Source organism: Mesoplodon mirus (assembly GCF_964341445.2).
Source record: "Mesoplodon mirus genome assembly, chromosome: 1".
Lineage (NCBI taxonomy): Eukaryota > Metazoa > Chordata > Mammalia > Artiodactyla > Ziphiidae > Mesoplodon > Mesoplodon mirus.
In genome coordinates, this window is record NC_138976.1 from 10,142,692 (window position 1) to 10,159,688 (window position 16,997).

The 16,997-nt window shown below is 49.4% G+C and overlaps 1 protein-coding gene and 1 long non-coding RNA gene across 10 annotated transcripts in view; both read left to right on the top strand.

Annotated features, from left to right (window-relative positions):
• MAPKAP1 (MAPK associated protein 1) overlaps positions 1 to 14,046 on the top strand; it is a 229,547-nt gene extending 215,501 nt beyond the window's left edge. For all 9 annotated transcript variants that reach the window (XM_082617690.1, XM_082617693.1, XM_082617692.1 and 6 more), the window contains 2 exons: positions 7,265 to 7,362; positions 13,507 to 14,046. In XM_082617690.1, coding sequence (XP_082473816.1) covers positions 7,265 to 7,362; positions 13,507 to 13,632 — 224 coding nt within the window. In that variant the 3' untranslated portion in view covers positions 13,633 to 14,046. The remainder of the gene's footprint in view (positions 1 to 7,264; positions 7,363 to 13,506) is intronic.
• Positions 14,047 to 15,546: 1,500 nt separating this feature from the next.
• On the top strand, positions 15,547 to 16,782 carry LOC309804861. Its single transcript, XR_014294184.1, has 3 exons — positions 15,547 to 15,671; positions 16,129 to 16,310; positions 16,599 to 16,782. It is a non-coding gene; the product is annotated as an uncharacterized lncRNA (long non-coding RNA).
• Positions 16,783 to 16,997: the final 215 nt, after the last annotated feature.

Below are 16,997 nucleotides of genomic sequence, written 5' to 3' on the forward strand. Positions count from 1 at the left end.
TTTTAATTTCTAATATAATAAATATCGATAGATATAATCCACATGAACAAAAGCTTTTGGGGCTCCTCAGTAATGTTTAAAAGTGTAAGGGGATTCTGAGACCAAGAAGTTTGACAACTGCTGATTTAGGGTCTTGAAAATCATCTAAAAACCTTGGACTTTATTCTGAAGACAATAGGAAAAGAAACACTGTAGAGTTTTAAGTAGGAGAGTGATATGACCAGATGTGTGTTACAAAAGGATGACTCCTCTCGGTAGATGTTTGGATCTGAAGAAGACATGACCCAAAGTAGGAAAACCAAGAAGAGGCAACAGACGGGCAGGACGTCGGTGAGGGCTGTGGTCACAGGATGGGAAGGGATGAAAGATGAATATATGAAAACTATTTAGGGGACCAAATGCTTGGAACTTGGTGAGTAGTAAAGCCTCCAGTTGGGCTAATAGACCTTTAGATTTAAGGGGAAATGTAGAATTCAGTTCTGGATGTGCAACACTGCAGGCCATATGAAGATGGCAGCTGTACTCACTGGTTGGCTCTGAAAGTCTGGAGAAAGGTCCGAGCCAGATATCTGCTTCGGGATCATCAATATCTGGATAGTAGTTAAAACCTAAGGGGCAAACCTGACAGAGGAGAAATGGAGTTAAAAGAGATGAGGGTCAAGGACAGGACACCGGGGAAGACCATTACTTAAGAGAAAGATAAAGGACAAGAAGGTCACAAAGGACATAAAAGAAACAGATTGACTGGAGAAGTCAGTTGAAAAATCAGTTGACTGTGGCTTCCTGGGAAGAGAGGACTTCAGAAGTATCAGATACAGCTGAGAAGCCAAGCAAAGTAAAAGCCGAGAAGTATCTACTGGATCTCTGAACATAGAGGTCGTGGTGACCTTAGCAAGAGTGTTTTCAGTAAATTAGAGGAAGGAGGGAAATCACATTGCCATGGGAGTTTTTATAATCAGAGAGCTTTAATTATGTTTATAGGAAGGAGCCAAAGGGGGCGGGGGAGGGGGTGAATGACACAGGCAAAAGTGTAAAGTGGATCAGACTCTGTCCCTGCTGCAGAGGTCAAAGAGGTCATCACAGTTACTGGGGCCTCTGCCACCATCGGGGCGCTTGAGAAGGAGCACCAGCCTTTGCCAGTTGAATTACATTGAACTGAAGCTCCTACAGGCAGCTGGGAATGCTGCTCGCAGTGGAGACCAGACCCGGAGGGGGTTTTCAACCCAGAGACCAAAGCATCCCAGGCCATCCATTTCCCGCTGCAATGAAGAGTAGCCCTTGCTCGCTGCAACTAGAGAAAGCCCGTGCACAGCAACAAAGACCCAATACAGCCAAAAATAAATAATAAATTAAATAAATAAATAAAAGTTATTTTTAAAAAAGGTAAATCCAATGAGAGCTCTCCACCCACTTCCAAGCCAGAGGGACCAGAAAAGATCAGACCCTGGAAACCCATTTTTTAAGAAGTATCCATGCCTGATGTAGAGGAATTCAGAAGGAATCCAAATACTCAAGAGATGTTCTTCATAGGCTTATCTGTAATACTGGCAATTTTATTAGTAACTTAAATGCCCAACGGAAAGATAGTAGCATGAACCGTGGCACACACCTACTTGTTGGAATAAAATACAGCTGTTGAAAAAGATGGTTGTGGAGACTATGTAGCAACAAGGAAAAGGCTAAGGTAAAATGTTAACAAAAATTCTCCCCAAATTTTACTATACGATCTGATTACAACTGTGTGAAAGCAGACATGTGAGAATGACTAGAAAAGAGACCATGGATGTCATTGTGCCAGGATGTTGGTATTATGGGGGTGGAGTGTGGAAGTCTCTCCTCTGTCTTCTAAATTTCTAGTCATTTTAAAATATATTTTATAATTTTTTAATTGAAAAAGAAAATCAAAAAATTCAAGTTTATTTTTGGCTTTCCTGGCAAGTGGGACACCTGGGGGGTTTTAGACAAAGGTGGGCCTCAGGCTCAGTTTGGAAGTCCCAGCTCTGACCAGTCATTGCCAACCACAGTGGGTGCCCACAGGTCGTTTAGAAGGGAGCCTGTTTTCAAACAACAATCTCTGTTCCATTTGCAGTGGAAATCTGGGAGCACTTCTTTTAGCAGGAGTGTATGCGCTGCTGGCCCTCTGCTTAAGCTGTCCCATCTTGTGATAATAGCAGCTTTTTCTGAATGACCACTCCCCTCAACTGACCAGAAGACCCTGTTTTTTCAGCACAGCCTCTGGTTTAAGTTAAAACTTATAATGCAGATGATAAATTACAGCACGAAAGCTCAAAAGTCTCCGCTTCTGACACCTGTACTGCTAATTAGTTTCTGTTCAGTGTTACATTCCATCTTCTCTGTTTTACTTTGGGAAAAAAATACATAAATGTAAATACATTTTTACATATCCAGACTTCCATTTCAATATTCAGAAGCAGATGTATAGTTTCAGTGCCCTGAGCAAATCTGGATATGTGACCGGGGCATAGATGCCACATTTTATACCCCATTATATTGCATTTTATTCCTACAGCTCTAAAGCAAGTCTGCTCAAAGAAGGCCCAATTAAAAACCAAATCGTCAGAACAACGAGGGTATTATCGTCAAACATCAGTTCCATCACAGTTGTAAGAATGATGGCCACCACCCATGGAGCCCCCGCTGTTTCCAAGTGCCATGTGAGATGCCTGATGGGTGCTGTCTCCTCTCGGGCAAACCTTGGCCTCTGGAGGGACAGACAGTGCCTCCGACAGTCCCACCACTAGAACACAGCAGAACTGGATTTCTTCCCAAGTCTCTGACTAGCACTCACACTTTCCCCCTCTGCATCCCAGGCTTTCATTATGCCTCAATTTCCAAGCAGAATTTAACAACCCAAACAAAATCATTTGGACTAATTGCAATATTAGACTTTGTATTTTCTTTTAAATCATACTGATACACAGGCTTACCTCAGAGATACTGCAGGTTCGGTTCCAGACCACCACAGTAAAGCAAGTCACACACAGTTTTTGGTTTCCCAATGCATATAAAAGTTATATTTATACTATACTGTAGTCTGTTAAATGTGCAATAACATTATGTCTAAAAAAATAATTTACGCACCTTAATTTAAAAACACTTTATTGCTGAAAAATGCTAACCGTCATCTTGACAGTGCAAGGTTTCCACAAACCTTCCATTTGTAAAAAATGCAGTATCTGCGAACCACAATAAGTGAAGGCACCGTAAAACAAGGCATGCCTGGATCATGTTTCTCAACTGGCATTTTTACAAAGACAGTTTACCCCTATGGCCTACTCATTCCCTATGAAAGGTGCTGATGTTCTTTGAGTTTCCAAGGGTAACCTGCCCACCTCTGATTCCCTCTAACACCCCAGGACAGATGCCCTGATGGGCTGCAGCTGAGGAGGACATATGACCCCCCCTCTTCCTCCTTTACCTGAGGTGAGCCTAGAGGTTCCCGAGGCTGATAAAGGTTTGATAACAGACTTTTCTCACTTTGTGTTCCTATTCTGTTCAGCTGGTGTTGAAATGCCAGTGATTCCTTCCCAGACACCTCTGGTGGAAATTTACCACATAGCATAAACTACTCACGTTTATTGATAGATCCATTTCCAGAAAGAGGTCAATTAACTTGTTACACTTTAATATATGGGCTTTGGATTAGGTGAAATTATACAAGTGTGAATTCTGCTTATTAACTCTTCTATTATAAAAGAATTCCCAAGTCCTGCCACTGTTACCTTCTGTATAGTTCTCAAGTCAATCCCTTTCTCAGCATCCTTTTTACTCCTGTCTAGCTCAAAACTGAATATGCTCCTACCTGGATGACTGTGGCAGCTGGTCCCCCTGCCTCCAGGCCCTGGCGACCCAGGGTGAACGCCCAAAAGCCCAATTTGACCATTGACTTCACTACCCAGCTTACAGTCCACTAATGGCTCCCTCAGCTGTTGAATCCAGTGTCCCCCCCACCCTGCCCTTTGGTCTGCCCTGTGTCACAGCACCTCCTGCCTGCCCCACTGTCCGTGAACCTGTCTGCTCGGAGCCCTGGCTCGGAGGCTGCTGCCTCTCGCCCTCGTGTGTGTCCTCGCCCTGTCGCATCCTTCTCCACCCCACCTCTACCCAGCTGACCCCCCTTCCTCCTCTAAGACTGCTCAGTCAGGCGTCGGCTTCTCCAGGAAGCTGTGTCTCTGGTGGCCCTTCCGCCACCAGGCCAGCCACCTCCCCTGGGATCACCTTCGTCATGCTCATCATACGTGTCTCTCAGTGTTCCTCGTGTTCATTCCTCTGGCCACCCAGCAAAACAGGGATCCCTGGAGCAAGGGGGAAAGCCTCACAGCAAAAACTCGGAGCGCCTTGGCCCCATGCTCTATGGCTCCAGCACGAGTGACAGCGTGGCTCCGAGTTAACTAGAGCTCTCCCTCCAAAGTGCTCCCACAGAGCAGGAAGGAGCCGTCTGCTGTAGCTGTCCCACCGCACCGCACCCGGTCATTAGCTGTGTGATAGTCTATCTGTGGTTCTGTAATAGTTGCAAAAGGGCCGAGCTGTTGAATCCTCATACAGGTTCTCCAGGTGGTGGTCTGTCTCCTCTTCCCTCAGTGATGTGAATGCTCTCACTGGAAAGGACACATAAGTCAGAGGCTTCAGTGAGATGGTCAGGGCTGGAACTCCTCATCACTCTGACTTGCTTCCCTCTTCCTTGGGGGTCTGGTAGGAGTGCTGGGGACAGGCAAAGGACACACACAGCCTCCTAGCTCAGCACAGTACACGGCGGGGTGTTTGTAGTCACCTGACCCAAATATGCAGCCGTTCCGGACACTCGATGTGGGATGATTAGTTTGGTTTTGTCCTATGATTGGTGTGCAGATGAACCACAGGCCTCCCCTCCGTGAGCCCGTACCACCCAAGGGGATGGTGTGGAGGCTTCCTTCCAGAGGCTCCCAGGCCCCTGCAGACTGCATGTCACGTGTGCCATGTGTAGATTTGGCTCTTCTTAAAGAGTGCAGGACAGGTTTTTAATGGTGTCCCGGTTGTTCAGGCGAAACATGCTCTAGTATCTTGAGGTTTGGGTTTTGTTCTGTCAGTGACGAGCGGGAGCAGGTGGTATAGACAGTCCATGAGATCACTTATCAGAGTGGTCAGTGAACCCCGAAGCTTCGGGTCCACAGACCTCCCTAAGACCTTCTGGTCCTTTTTAGCTGCAGGCACTTGTGTCTGTGTCTGTCACGGCCAGGTGTCAGCCGTAAGGCCTCCTGGAGGGGGTGTCTCTGTTTGTCCTTCACAGCCCTGTGACCTTCATAGACGGCTCTGCTTGGTCACAGCACGGCCAACAGAGAGATCTGCATTGTTCTTCCACACGGTGATATCACCATCAAGGCTCTGACATTCTGAGCTGAATCCTGTAAAGATAAAAGAATACACACATACGCTCACGTCCATACATACAGATACACCCATTCATGTGAGATTCACTTCTCAGAAACAAGTAATTTATATATTCACAGAATGATCAGCTTTCAGCTAAAAATTCTAACATTTTAGTACCACGATTTAGAATCAGGCTAAATTTGTCAAGCGACGGAAAGCGAGGTTTTTCAGAAATTGTTAGCTAATTTTTTCAATATTGAATTTATAGTCACAAAGAGTATATCATAATGTTGTTTCCAGGATAAAATACCAGCAGCTTAACTCTTCTGGCCACAGACGTACAGCATATATCAGTTTATTTTTGAAGATCTGAAGAATTAGCTACTGTAAATAAAGTTTCCAAGAAGATTTCTCCGGGAAAGAGGTGAACTTACAGTAATATGGGTGATATGTTATTAATTAATAACTATGACCAGCCACTGCTTCAATTAAAAGGACAATGGATGAGAAGGCCTAATAGAAAGGATATGCTGAATTTTAATCTCACAAGCACTGGAGTCTGCAGAAAAGACGAGGAGGAGTTGTTTCTGAGGCTGGTAGGAGGAGGCCTCTGGGTAAGAGATGTCACCAGCTGCTCCTTGGTCTGGGAATGTTTACTGAGCTCTGACTACACGTCTCTCTGGAGCCGTGCTCCTTTGGTTGCCAGTAATGGAAACCAACTTCAAAATAGCTTAAGGAGAAAGAGGACTTTCTTGGAGGTCCACAGGGGTCCCCCAGAACCCAAGGACAGCATGAGCTGGTGGGCCAGGGAGAGCGTCACATGGGAGTGAGGATGGCGGGCACCTATGTCTCCGCTTAGAGGAGGGAATCTGATTGGCATGCTTGGCCCAAAGGACAGGCACAGGGGGTGCGGACACGGCTGCAGGTGGCGTGATATGGTAAGCAGATTTCTTTGGCCGAGCACTGTGTGGGAGGCCACATGAGAAGCGTGCCTAGAAATGTATCCCACGGAGGTGCCAGTTGAGCTAAAGTACCCAGCATTGGCTGATCTTTTGGAGACAGGATAATGAGAGGGGACATCTCAAGCGTGGGCAGGTGGGTATGTGCAATGCCCTGGGCTGGCATGTGGCATCTGAGGGTGGTGAAGTGAGGTGAGGCTAGGCCAGGAAGCAGTCCCAGAAATGACAAGGTTGCCCTGAAGGTGGTAGGAAAGGGTTACAAAAGCATTTGGGTCTGGGGGTGGTTTGTGTGTTCAAGGGGTCAGACCCCCAGAGTCAGTCTGCTCTGTGAGGTGCCAGCTTTCCATAGCAGCCTTTAGAGCAGCCTCTCCACGGCCCCCACTGCCCCCAGTCCACCCATCCTTCCAGGGTGGAAATGACCGGAGGCCTTGGGCCTTGGGCCTTGGGCCTTGCGAGCAGCTTCCACATGGGATCACATGACCAGGACTCCCCCTCCCAGCAGGAGCCAGGCTACGGAGAACCTTGTAATAGCATTACTATCGGCCTTCCTCCTTCCTGTTGCTCATTTATTTGACTTTAAGCAGTTGTTTTTAGAGTAATAATTTGGAGTTAATTGGTTTTCTGCCTTAAAAAATACCACCTTTTCCATGCAATTATTACGTTGAAATAGTTCCGTAGAGCTCTCCTCATCTGGCGTTCCCCGGAACACCCTGCAGAGTGGACTGGGACCTAACTAGCCGTTTGATCTGTTGTTTCCTGACTGCTCTCTCCCCGCCTGTGATGAGAAGGTGAACGACTCCTGGGAAGAGTTGCAGCCCCGCAGCCTCCACTTGCTCTCGCTGGAACTGAAATGACAAGGGGAGAGGAGAATGTGGGGGGCCTCCCCCAGGGTAACCCGCCAGAGCCCCCTCAACCCTGCCTTTTCTCTCTCCCTCTAGGTCACGCGATATTTAAACTCACGTATCTAAGCAATCACGACTATAAACACCTCTACTTTGAATCTGACGCTGCTACCGTCAATGAAATCGTGCTCAAGGTGAGTGTTCCTTCTCGGCCCAGACCCGGCGTATGCAGGACCGGCTCCCCCCCACCACTGCATGAGGCTCCCGAGCCGGTTTTGCAGGGTCACTGCACTGCCTACGGGTCACCCGGCTGGTGAGCACCCAGGCCTGGGCCACACCGCAGGTCAGCTGCTCTGCACCTGCTTCAGCCAGCCAGGACCCCTTTCAGCTTCCTCCCAGTCCCCTGATAATCCTCCTTCTTCATGTGTTTATTCATTCTTTTTACGTACCATCTATTTCCCTCCAACCCCACTCAGGAGCTCCTTGAGGTTCCTGGAACAGACTCTGAGGAAATTATTGTTATTGTTTGAAGACACCTTAAAGTAATCATGATAATTAACCTGTTCTAAACATACCCGGCTTGATGCTAGAATTGTCTGTTACCATATCTCAACAGTGCTCACGGAGCACCTTCTGTGTGCCAGGCTAGTACTCAGGATACTGCAGTGACAGCGAGCTTGTCCTCTTTCAGAGGAGACAGACGTTAAGAAAATTACAGAGAGGGGCTTCCCTGGTGGCGCAGTGGTTAAGAATCCACCTGCCAATGCAGGGGGCACGGGTTCAGTCCCTGGTCTGGGAGGATCCCACATGCCACGGAGCAACTCAGCCTGTGCACCACAACTACTGAGCCTGCGCTCTAGAGCCCATGAGCCACAACTACTGAGCCCGTGTGCCACAGCTACTGAAGCCCACGCACCTAGAGCCCGTGCTCCACAACAAGAGAAGCCACTGCAATGAGAAGCCCATGCACCACAATGAAGAGTAGCCCCTGCTCGCCGCGTCTAGAGAGAAAGCCCGCACACAGCAACGAAGACCCAACTCAGCCAATAAATAAATAAATAAATATTTTTAAATGACTGTTAAATAAGTCACAAGGTGCCCCATGGGTGTGTAAAGAGTCAACTGACTTGGTACAGAGGGTAGGGAGGCAGGGAGAGCTGAGCCCTGAAGGATGGATGGAAAAGCACACATTTTACCAGGTGAGGGGAGAGAAAGGGCATTTCACAGAGAGAGCAGCCTGTGACGGGGCAGAGAAGCAGGGCGAGTGCGGTGTGGCGGGGAGGTTGCACCCAAGCCCGTGTGTCTGGAGCAAAGGGGTTGCACAAGCCACACAGACTCTTGCAAAGTGGGGTCGGACTGAGAAAAGCTCCTGTGGGGTCTTGTTGGTTCAGGAAATATGGGTCAGGGCCCGAGATTCTGTGTCTCTAAGAAGCTCTCAGGTGCTGCACAGGATGCCGTCTGTGTACCACACTCTGAGTAGCCCTGGACTAGTGATTTTCAGACTCTTCCAAACTGAGAATCCTTTCTCCAAGCCAAATCTTACGTAGATGACCAGATAGAGAAAGAAAACAGAACTGCTTTGGCAGAACAGGGCTTAGAGCCAGAGGGGGCTCCTCCACCCCTGGTTGTGTGTGACTCTGACCAGTCACATCACCTCCCTGGGCCTCAGTTTCTCCTCCTGTAAAATAGGGATCATGGTACTTAACCTGCCCTACCCCACCATAAGGCTAATATTAGCTGCTAGAGCAAATATTAAATGGTACGGTGAAGCTCCCTAAGTGATTATTCGTTCTCTTCTTAAGGGTAGATGTCGTCAAGTAATAGTAATGAAAGTACTAAGATATACTGAGGGGTCACAAAGTGCAGGACCTGGGCCAGGCACTTTACCTGTCCTGTCTCAAGGAACCTTCACACCTCTATGAGGTAGTGATATACAGTCATTCCCATTTTCTAGATGAAAACTGAGGCTCAGGAAAAAAGTAACTTAGCCAGGGTTGTGACAGGCAGAACCAGAACTTGACCTAGGTTTGGCAGATTCCAGAACTTGTGCTCCTAACCGCCCAGGTGTGCATAGACTTAAGGAGCTGAACAGGAGATTTCGATGAAATGGAATTGTTTCACAGAAACATTTTGAGGCAAAGTCCTCATGGCTTCAAAAGATTTTCAAAAGTAGTAGATGAGGATTAAAAGAATAAAGCTGCTAGGAGGACAGTTTAGAGCCGAGACAGAGTAGCATGACCAGTTGGATGGAAAGCAGAGGGTTCATAGACCACCCAGGATCGGAGCCCCTTGGAACAGGCAGGGGACAGTGCCCACCTGGAGTGCCTGAAAGCAGTGAGCTAAGAGTTACCTGCCAGCGCATCCCCCGACAGCCCAGGGAGCGTATGCCGCACTCGGGAGCCAGGTGGAGAAATATTCCATTACCCCGTCAGGGCTGGCGTTTTTTTTTTTTTTTTTTTTTTTTTAATTTTTTAAATTTATTTATTTATTTTATTTTTGGCTGCATTGGGTCTTCGTTGCTGCCTGCGGGCTTTCTCTAGTTGCAGCGAGTGAGGGCTACTCTTCGTTGCAGTGTGCGAGCTTCTCATTGCAGTGGCTTCCCTTGCTGCAGAGCACAGGCTCTAGGCTTGCGGGCTTCAGTAGTTGTGACACATGGGCTCAGTAGTTGTGGCGCACGAGCTTGCTCCACAGCATGTGGCATCTTCCCGGACCAGGGCTTGAACCCATGTCCCCTGCATTGGCAGGTGTATTCTTTTTTTGTTTGTTTTGTTTTGTTTTGTTTTACCACTTATGACATTTTATTGGCATATGACAATTTACAAGGGTCCGTGCTGCATTATACATCACACTGAGTAAGAATCATTTAGCCATCTACATTCATTCTTACTGGATATGTTTTTACTCAAATTATAATTGAATTCCCAACACTTGATTTTAACTGTGACAAAAGGGAAAAACAGTAATTCCTTAAAGTAGGCTGCAACTGGAAAAACAAATTTTGCTTTTTTAATTAAAACGCCTATGATGTTGAAAGGTGTACACACCTAAGGACTGAGTCATGGGGCAGGCGTATTCTTAACCATTGTGCCACCAGGGAAGTCCTGGCCTTTTTTTTTTGTAGCCAGCATTAAAATATTCAAGGATTTTACTAGAAGGATTCTAGTAAAATTATAATCCTGTATTTGACATCAAAATAATTTTCACAACAGCAGATTGATGACAGAAACACAGGTTTATGACTTCAGTGCAAGACTGTGGAAGAACAGAGAAATCATTTTCCAGGACCAAATGCTCCCTCGAAGCAGATGCTTTTCTGCAAAATCCCCAAGGCCTATCACCTTCCCTAAAATGTCTGTTTTCATATGAAAATGCTTGTAGAAATATTACGTCATGCACAAGACTCCAGGAGAAGTCCTAGCCTGATTTATTTAGAGAGCTAATGATCGCGATCCTGATGGAAGATTAAATTTCACGTCTCCGATCTCTGATTTTTAAAGCAGTTTAAATACTTAGCCCGATCTGCCATTCCCAATGTCTTCGGGGGACTTTGCACCAACACCAAGTGACTGAGGCCCCACTTGGTAGAAATGTTGCCATCAGAGGTTCTTCTCAGGTCGGTCTTAGACACAAGTAATACATGTGGTGGTTCTAGAATTGAGGAATTTCACATAAAATAAGAGCTTTAGACTGAAACTGAAAGGAGGAAATAAGGACCAGAGGCTAATGTCAAAGAAACTATTACAAGCAGGCAACTCTCCTTCAAGTTATTTTTAGCTCGTTGTGTTTTTCCCCATAGGACCCATTTATTGAGCACCGAGTGTATACAAGACATTTTATGTACATTATCTCATTTCATCTTCGCAACTGCCCTGCCCAGTGTAGACATTATTATCCCCACTTTATAGTATAGACGACGAAAAGGAGGCCCAAGGCCACAGAGCACATACAGGTGGAGCCTCATCTTGAACCAAGCTGAGGAGTCCCAGACCTGCCCTGCCCCGTCCCACCCGAGATGGGATTGAGCTAAGCCCTGTGTGGTCCCTAATTCTGCAGGCTTCAAGGTGAATCTCAGAGGAGTCATTGGTCCCTTCAAATTGGGTTCTTCTCGTGATCGAGTGATGGAGGCTGTGACTTTATTGACCATGAAAACTCCCTATATTTTTATGCCTTAAGCTGTAAAATGCATTGAAAGTGAAACACACTATAGTGCATAAAATTGTGCAAGTTTTAAGCCACAGCGTATTAACCAGCTAATGGCTGACCAAAGGGCGTTTTTATCTTTTGATTATTACATTAATCTTCCATTAAAATTATCTATGTGATTATCACAAAGCACTGAAGATAATAAATTTAGGAAATAGTTGGCCTGTTGAGGATCATTTTAAAATGCTTTTGTCAAGTTACATGTGCCCAAAATACACTGAAAACAGTAGATTGGTTGAGTGTGCAAACAGTCGAACCCAAAGATTGCTCTTATTAAGAATGATAAACCTCTTCTTTCCATGCATTGTCTCTAGTGTCCCAAATCGTCACCCGGCCCTGCGGGCCTCATGATTTATTGCTCTCAGCTGGTAACTTGGCAAGGCAGTGGGCCGAGCGCGTCAAGCCTTCTGTACTCACACACCAGCCTTCAACGCCTGCTGCCGGCGACCATCAGAGCAGAAAGTCTGGAGGGGATACCGTGGCAGAGCCCCAGCCCCACGCGAGGCGAGGCATCCGCACCGCCTCCCCGGGGCACCTCGGTTTTTTCTCAGTCCGCAGAGGCCTCTCCCGCTCCGGGCGCGGGACACGTGGCCCTCAGAGTACAATCAGCAGAGGGGGCGGCTCGTTTCTCTAGCCAGGAATGTTCAGGGTTCTAGTCATAACTTTTAGATATTTGAGGTTGAAGAGAAGCAGTGTTTGTTCTCAGAAAGGCGCAGCCAGAGGGCAGCTGGGGCAGTGGAAGGAGCCGGGTCTGAGGAGGTGAGCGGGTGGGGGCCTCTGAGGAGGCCCGGGGCCTGGAGAGCTGGTCCAGGTCCTGGCGCGTACTCTCTAGCTTTGTGACCTCGAGTAAATGACGTTATCATTTCTGTGCCTCAGTTTTCTCCTCTGTACAATGGGGATAACAATGGCAGCCATCTCCTAAGGCTGTTGTGAGGGTTAAATGACTCAGTCCTTGAAAAGCACTCCGAACGCTGCTGCTGCCGCCGCCGCCGCCACCGCCACCGCTACCCAGCCGGGGGCTCATCCTCACAGCAGGCGCAGGTCTTACCTCGGCACTGCTCCCCTTCCCTGGCTCCTCCCTGCCTCACCGTGACTGGCCCCTAAGCTTCTGCAGTTCATGGACACCCCCTTGCTGTGTTCCACTGCTGTGCCTTGATGCATGCTGATTCTCCCCACCCCTTGTACACCCCAAACTCCTATTTGTCTCTCAAAACCCATCTCATTCATCCCCTCCACAAGCCTTCCCTGCCCCACATGTCCCCGATAGTTACTCTCCCCATTCCTTTCTGCTCCTTCTGTATCTGTTGTCACACTTGTTCTGTTGGACACTCACTAGGCCGTGAGGTCCTCGGGACAGGGACCAAGTCTTAATTTTCCCTCTGCCCCTTGAACCAAACATGGGGTGAGGCTCAGATAAGGCAGGCGCTCAGTGCCAAAGGTGATGGTGACAGTGACCATCCAGCATGGGGGGACATCTGAAAAGACCCCAAGAGCACCAGGTGGGAGCAGCAGCGTGGAGGCCTGGGAGGCAGCTGGCTGTGCATCCTGCACAGAGTTTCCACGGCACCTTTCCCGGCTTGGACCCTGACCTCTCGGTGATCCGGGCAGCTTGGTCCTCTTCTCTGAGCCTCACTTTCCTTTTTTATCAAACGAGCTGTAGCTAGTGGGGTGCTTGTGAGCATTAAAATACCCCAGTTGGAACCTCTGTACCTGCTGGTGGGAGGCTGAACACAGAGCCTTGTTTTGGTTTGGTTTTCATCCCTGTGACGTCCTTGTCTTTCAGACGAGGGAAGAGGGGGCTCAGAGAAGTTATGTGCGAGCCCAGGCAGGCTGGGGCAGGACGAGGAAGCCCGGTGCACAGGCTGCTTCTGGGAGGGACCACAGGCTCTGGAATCAGGAAATCTCCACCATTGGCTGAAAGGCCTGTACCAGCCTCGTGTCTTCTCCAGGCGTGTTTTCCCATTGTGCAGTGGGCTCCGGTCCCAACCTGCGGGGTTGCCGTGATGACTGGACGCCATGCACAGGGGAGCACTGGGTCCGGAGGGCGCCCAGCCCGGGGCAGGGCCCTTCCCTTGCTCATCCCAGGCGAGCAGAGTGGCTGGCAAGTGACTGGGCTGTGTCGTCTTGCTTTCTAGGTTAACTACATCCTGGAATCACGAGCAAGCACTGCCCGGGCTGACTATTTTGCTCAAAAACAAAGAAAACTGAACAGACGTACAAGCTTCAGCTTCCAGAAGGAAAAGAAATCAGGGCAACAATGACACCGGCCTCTGGCTTCAATCTGTTGCCATAGCTCAGAGCCTACCTGCCAGGACCAGGTGGCCCTAGAGCCCACCCTGTGTCCTGCAGTCCTCGGGGAGGCCAGCCCCTGGCTCACGAGGACAGGGCTGGTGGGCTCTTGGGGAAGGGGGGGCACACCCCTAGAACAGAGCTGGGGTCGTTGCCACGGGGCCGAACCCTGAGTGGTAATGGCTTTGATTAGCAGTGCCCGGGGCCGGACGACACCGAGAGGAGCCACAAGCTGCCCAGCCATCTTCACTGCCTGACGGCCCCGCCCGAAGATGTACATAGCCATGCCCAGACATGTCCTTGCAACTTGATCAAATTTCTTAAACGAAGAACAAAAATGTACGGTTCTTTTTTTTTTTCTTCCTTTTAATAAACTCTTTATCATAGTTGGTATGATGGACAATTCTTTGGGGCAGAGGATGGATTATGTTATTCTCTTTAAAAATCTGTTCCCATATTGAACAGGCAGATTGGAAAAGCTATGGCTCAATTTTTCAGAAGAAATGTTTAGGATTTAGTCAATAGTTTTAACTATGCCATTTGTTTAAATGAGTGCATTGCTTTGAGGATAGTATCTTACTAAACTTAGGAAGGGGACCGAGTGATATGTGTCCAAGGCTGCGCCATTTTCCCCTTCAGAAGCCTCCTCTCCTCGGCTCATCCCAGCACCTCTGATTTCAGGAAGGCAGGACTGCATATAAAGCTCGGGGCTCGGAGAAGTGGGGGTCACACTGAGCTCCCAGCCAGCAGTGGTCTCTTCTGTTTCCTAAATAACAAGTCTAAGTTTCAGCTGACAGTTGGACCCGCATGTGGATTTTTCCTGGACTCGGAAGAGTCTCTGCTGTGCTGTCTCAGGGGCCTCGGCTCCGTTTCTCCTCTCCCCACAGTGCCTGCCCCCGGGTCTGAGCAGGAAGGAAGTGCTGCTTTCACTGCATCAGAGACTGCGGGGCGGGAGGAGCTGCTGCCAGGGGTCCAGCTCCCGGGGGTGGGGGGCAAGGAATCAGGTATCTGCTGACACCACCCCTCTGGCCACACCTGATGCCTCTGTGGTCCTCGCCAGCCTCTCCAGGGTCCCTCCCAGGGTGACGTCCTTTCGCACTGGCCCTGGCCAAGATGGCAGACTGAGGTTTCATTGAGGACCTGCATTTCAAAGTTTTTTAAATCATTGTACAGGAAGCGACGTGGCTGAAACAGCCTCACAGTTGAGGGTCCGTTTGCACAGAGGCACCTAATGAATTCCTCTTTCATTCTGATCTTTGTTCAGCCAACAGAAGCACCCTTTTCTAATGTCTTCCATTCCTATCCACCCCAGAAACAAAAGAAATATTATTTGTAGCTTGCTATCTGTATTTGAATTTTTAGCAATTTTATATTTAGATATCTTTGAAAAATGTAAATGACTAATTTGGTCATTAAATCCTGTGACATATTCAATATTAAAATAAAATCATAAACACCTTCTTTTACGTATTTCTTTGAATTCTTGAAGTCTTGCACACATACTGCTGAGGGAGGTGACCGCCATGAATCGCTCTGGGCGGTGATGTTTGCTGGCAGTTGATGTGGTGCCGAGCAGCTCTGAAATGTACTGTGGGCCTCCTTTAATACTGAGCAAGACAGGGTGACCCTCTTCACTCAGGGGTGACATTGAAATCATCACTTCCTTCAGTTACAAAAATCAACACCATTCTCATATCATGAAATACAGCACATATGCAATTTACATGAAACACACACTTGAAGGAATCATTTAAGGGGAGCACTAACCACTGCCCAGGTCCACCAAATATCGAGACTGTTTAAATTCAGTTTTTCCTCGGCCCCTCTCACACCCGATACCTGGATTTTAAGGTAAGACTGTGAGCACCTCTCACCTGTCTCCCCAGGGCCCAGCTCTACAAAGCAGGAGCTCAGCACACCCAGGTTACACCCAAGTGACCCAGCAGGCCCCGCCTCCACCTTCCACCGAGTCTCCTGACCTGGCTCCAGTGTGGCCCCCACGGACCTGACGGTAACTCAGGATGGGGACTTTACCAAGTCTGGGTGGCCTGACAGGCCCTAGCAGTGGTGCCTGGAGCCCTGGCCTCCGCTGGCCACTGAGCAGCCCCCAACATCTGAGGGCAGGCTGGGTGCCGGCCCCTCATAAATGTGCACAGGCACAGGTGATCCCGCAGCCAGCCTCTGGCAGGTCCTGTCACTACCTCTATTCCAGGGTTGAGGACTTGGGGCTTGGAAGGGTCCCACCTTCCATCTGGGACACAGCAAGAGTGACTGAACGGCAGCCGTGCTGTGAGCCTCTGGGCCCTGCCCTCCATGGCTAGCGGCTGCGGGCCTGAGCCGGGCACTGCCTTGCTGGGCCTCGGTTTCCTCATCTATAAATGCAGGTGCTGGAGTAGGTGGTCCCTGCAGACCCTTCTAGAGAATGTCTTAATGTCTCAGAATCACAGTGTGCCCAAACTTCCTTCCAGTAGTTTCTGTTTTCCAAAACTTGGAGGAGCTCCTCTGCATCTGAACAAGAAGCTAAGAGTTGAGGAATACTGTGAGCTCGCTTCGTCCAGCCTCCTCCCCGGAGCAGCAAATGTATGTTTCCTCCCAGGGTCTTTGGGCCTCAGCCTGCAGACCTCCAGCGACAGGACACACTGCCGTTCAGGTCAGTGCTTTTCCTTGTTGGCCTGTTTGGTCCCCCTTGGCCAGGACTCCCCGGGCCTGTGCTGCCAGCCCTGTGTGCCAGGTCCCTCTTCCCACCGGGCACGGCAGCTACCTTCTAACCCCTCTCCTCCCTGGTCCCCGGGACCAGTCCCCCCACTGCCTCGGGGGGCCCCTCAGCTGTGTGGAGACCACGCTGACATCCGTCTGAGTCTTCTCTCCATGGGTTAAAAAGCTGGAAGGCTGTGCCCTCCCCTGTCATGTCCCTAAAGCCTGCCAGCTGCCCCTCCAGGTCCCTGGTTCCCCAGGTGAGGGACTGGGAAACGTCGGGACAGAGGGGAGCAAAGACCCAACTTGGTCATCACGACGCTCACAGTCTGGTAAGGTCAAGAGGTGGCAGGTGACCCCCAGGCCACACTGCAGCGAGCGCCGTGCAAGCGCTGTGGGGACCAGCATGGGCCAGGTGAGTGCCAGGCAGAGCGACGGGCGGTGGGAGCGACGGGCGGTGGGAGCGACGGGCGGGGTGGGGGCCTGGGGGCCTGAGGTGGGGATGCAGCAGCCCTGCTGAGCGGGCAGTCGCGGCTTCGTGACGTGCTGTGGCCTCTGAGGGGAGAAGGAAGCCCCCGCCCCAGTGGTCCCGGGGAGGGAGACACTGGCTTCACCACCGGGCACGGCATCAATAGCTTTTGAG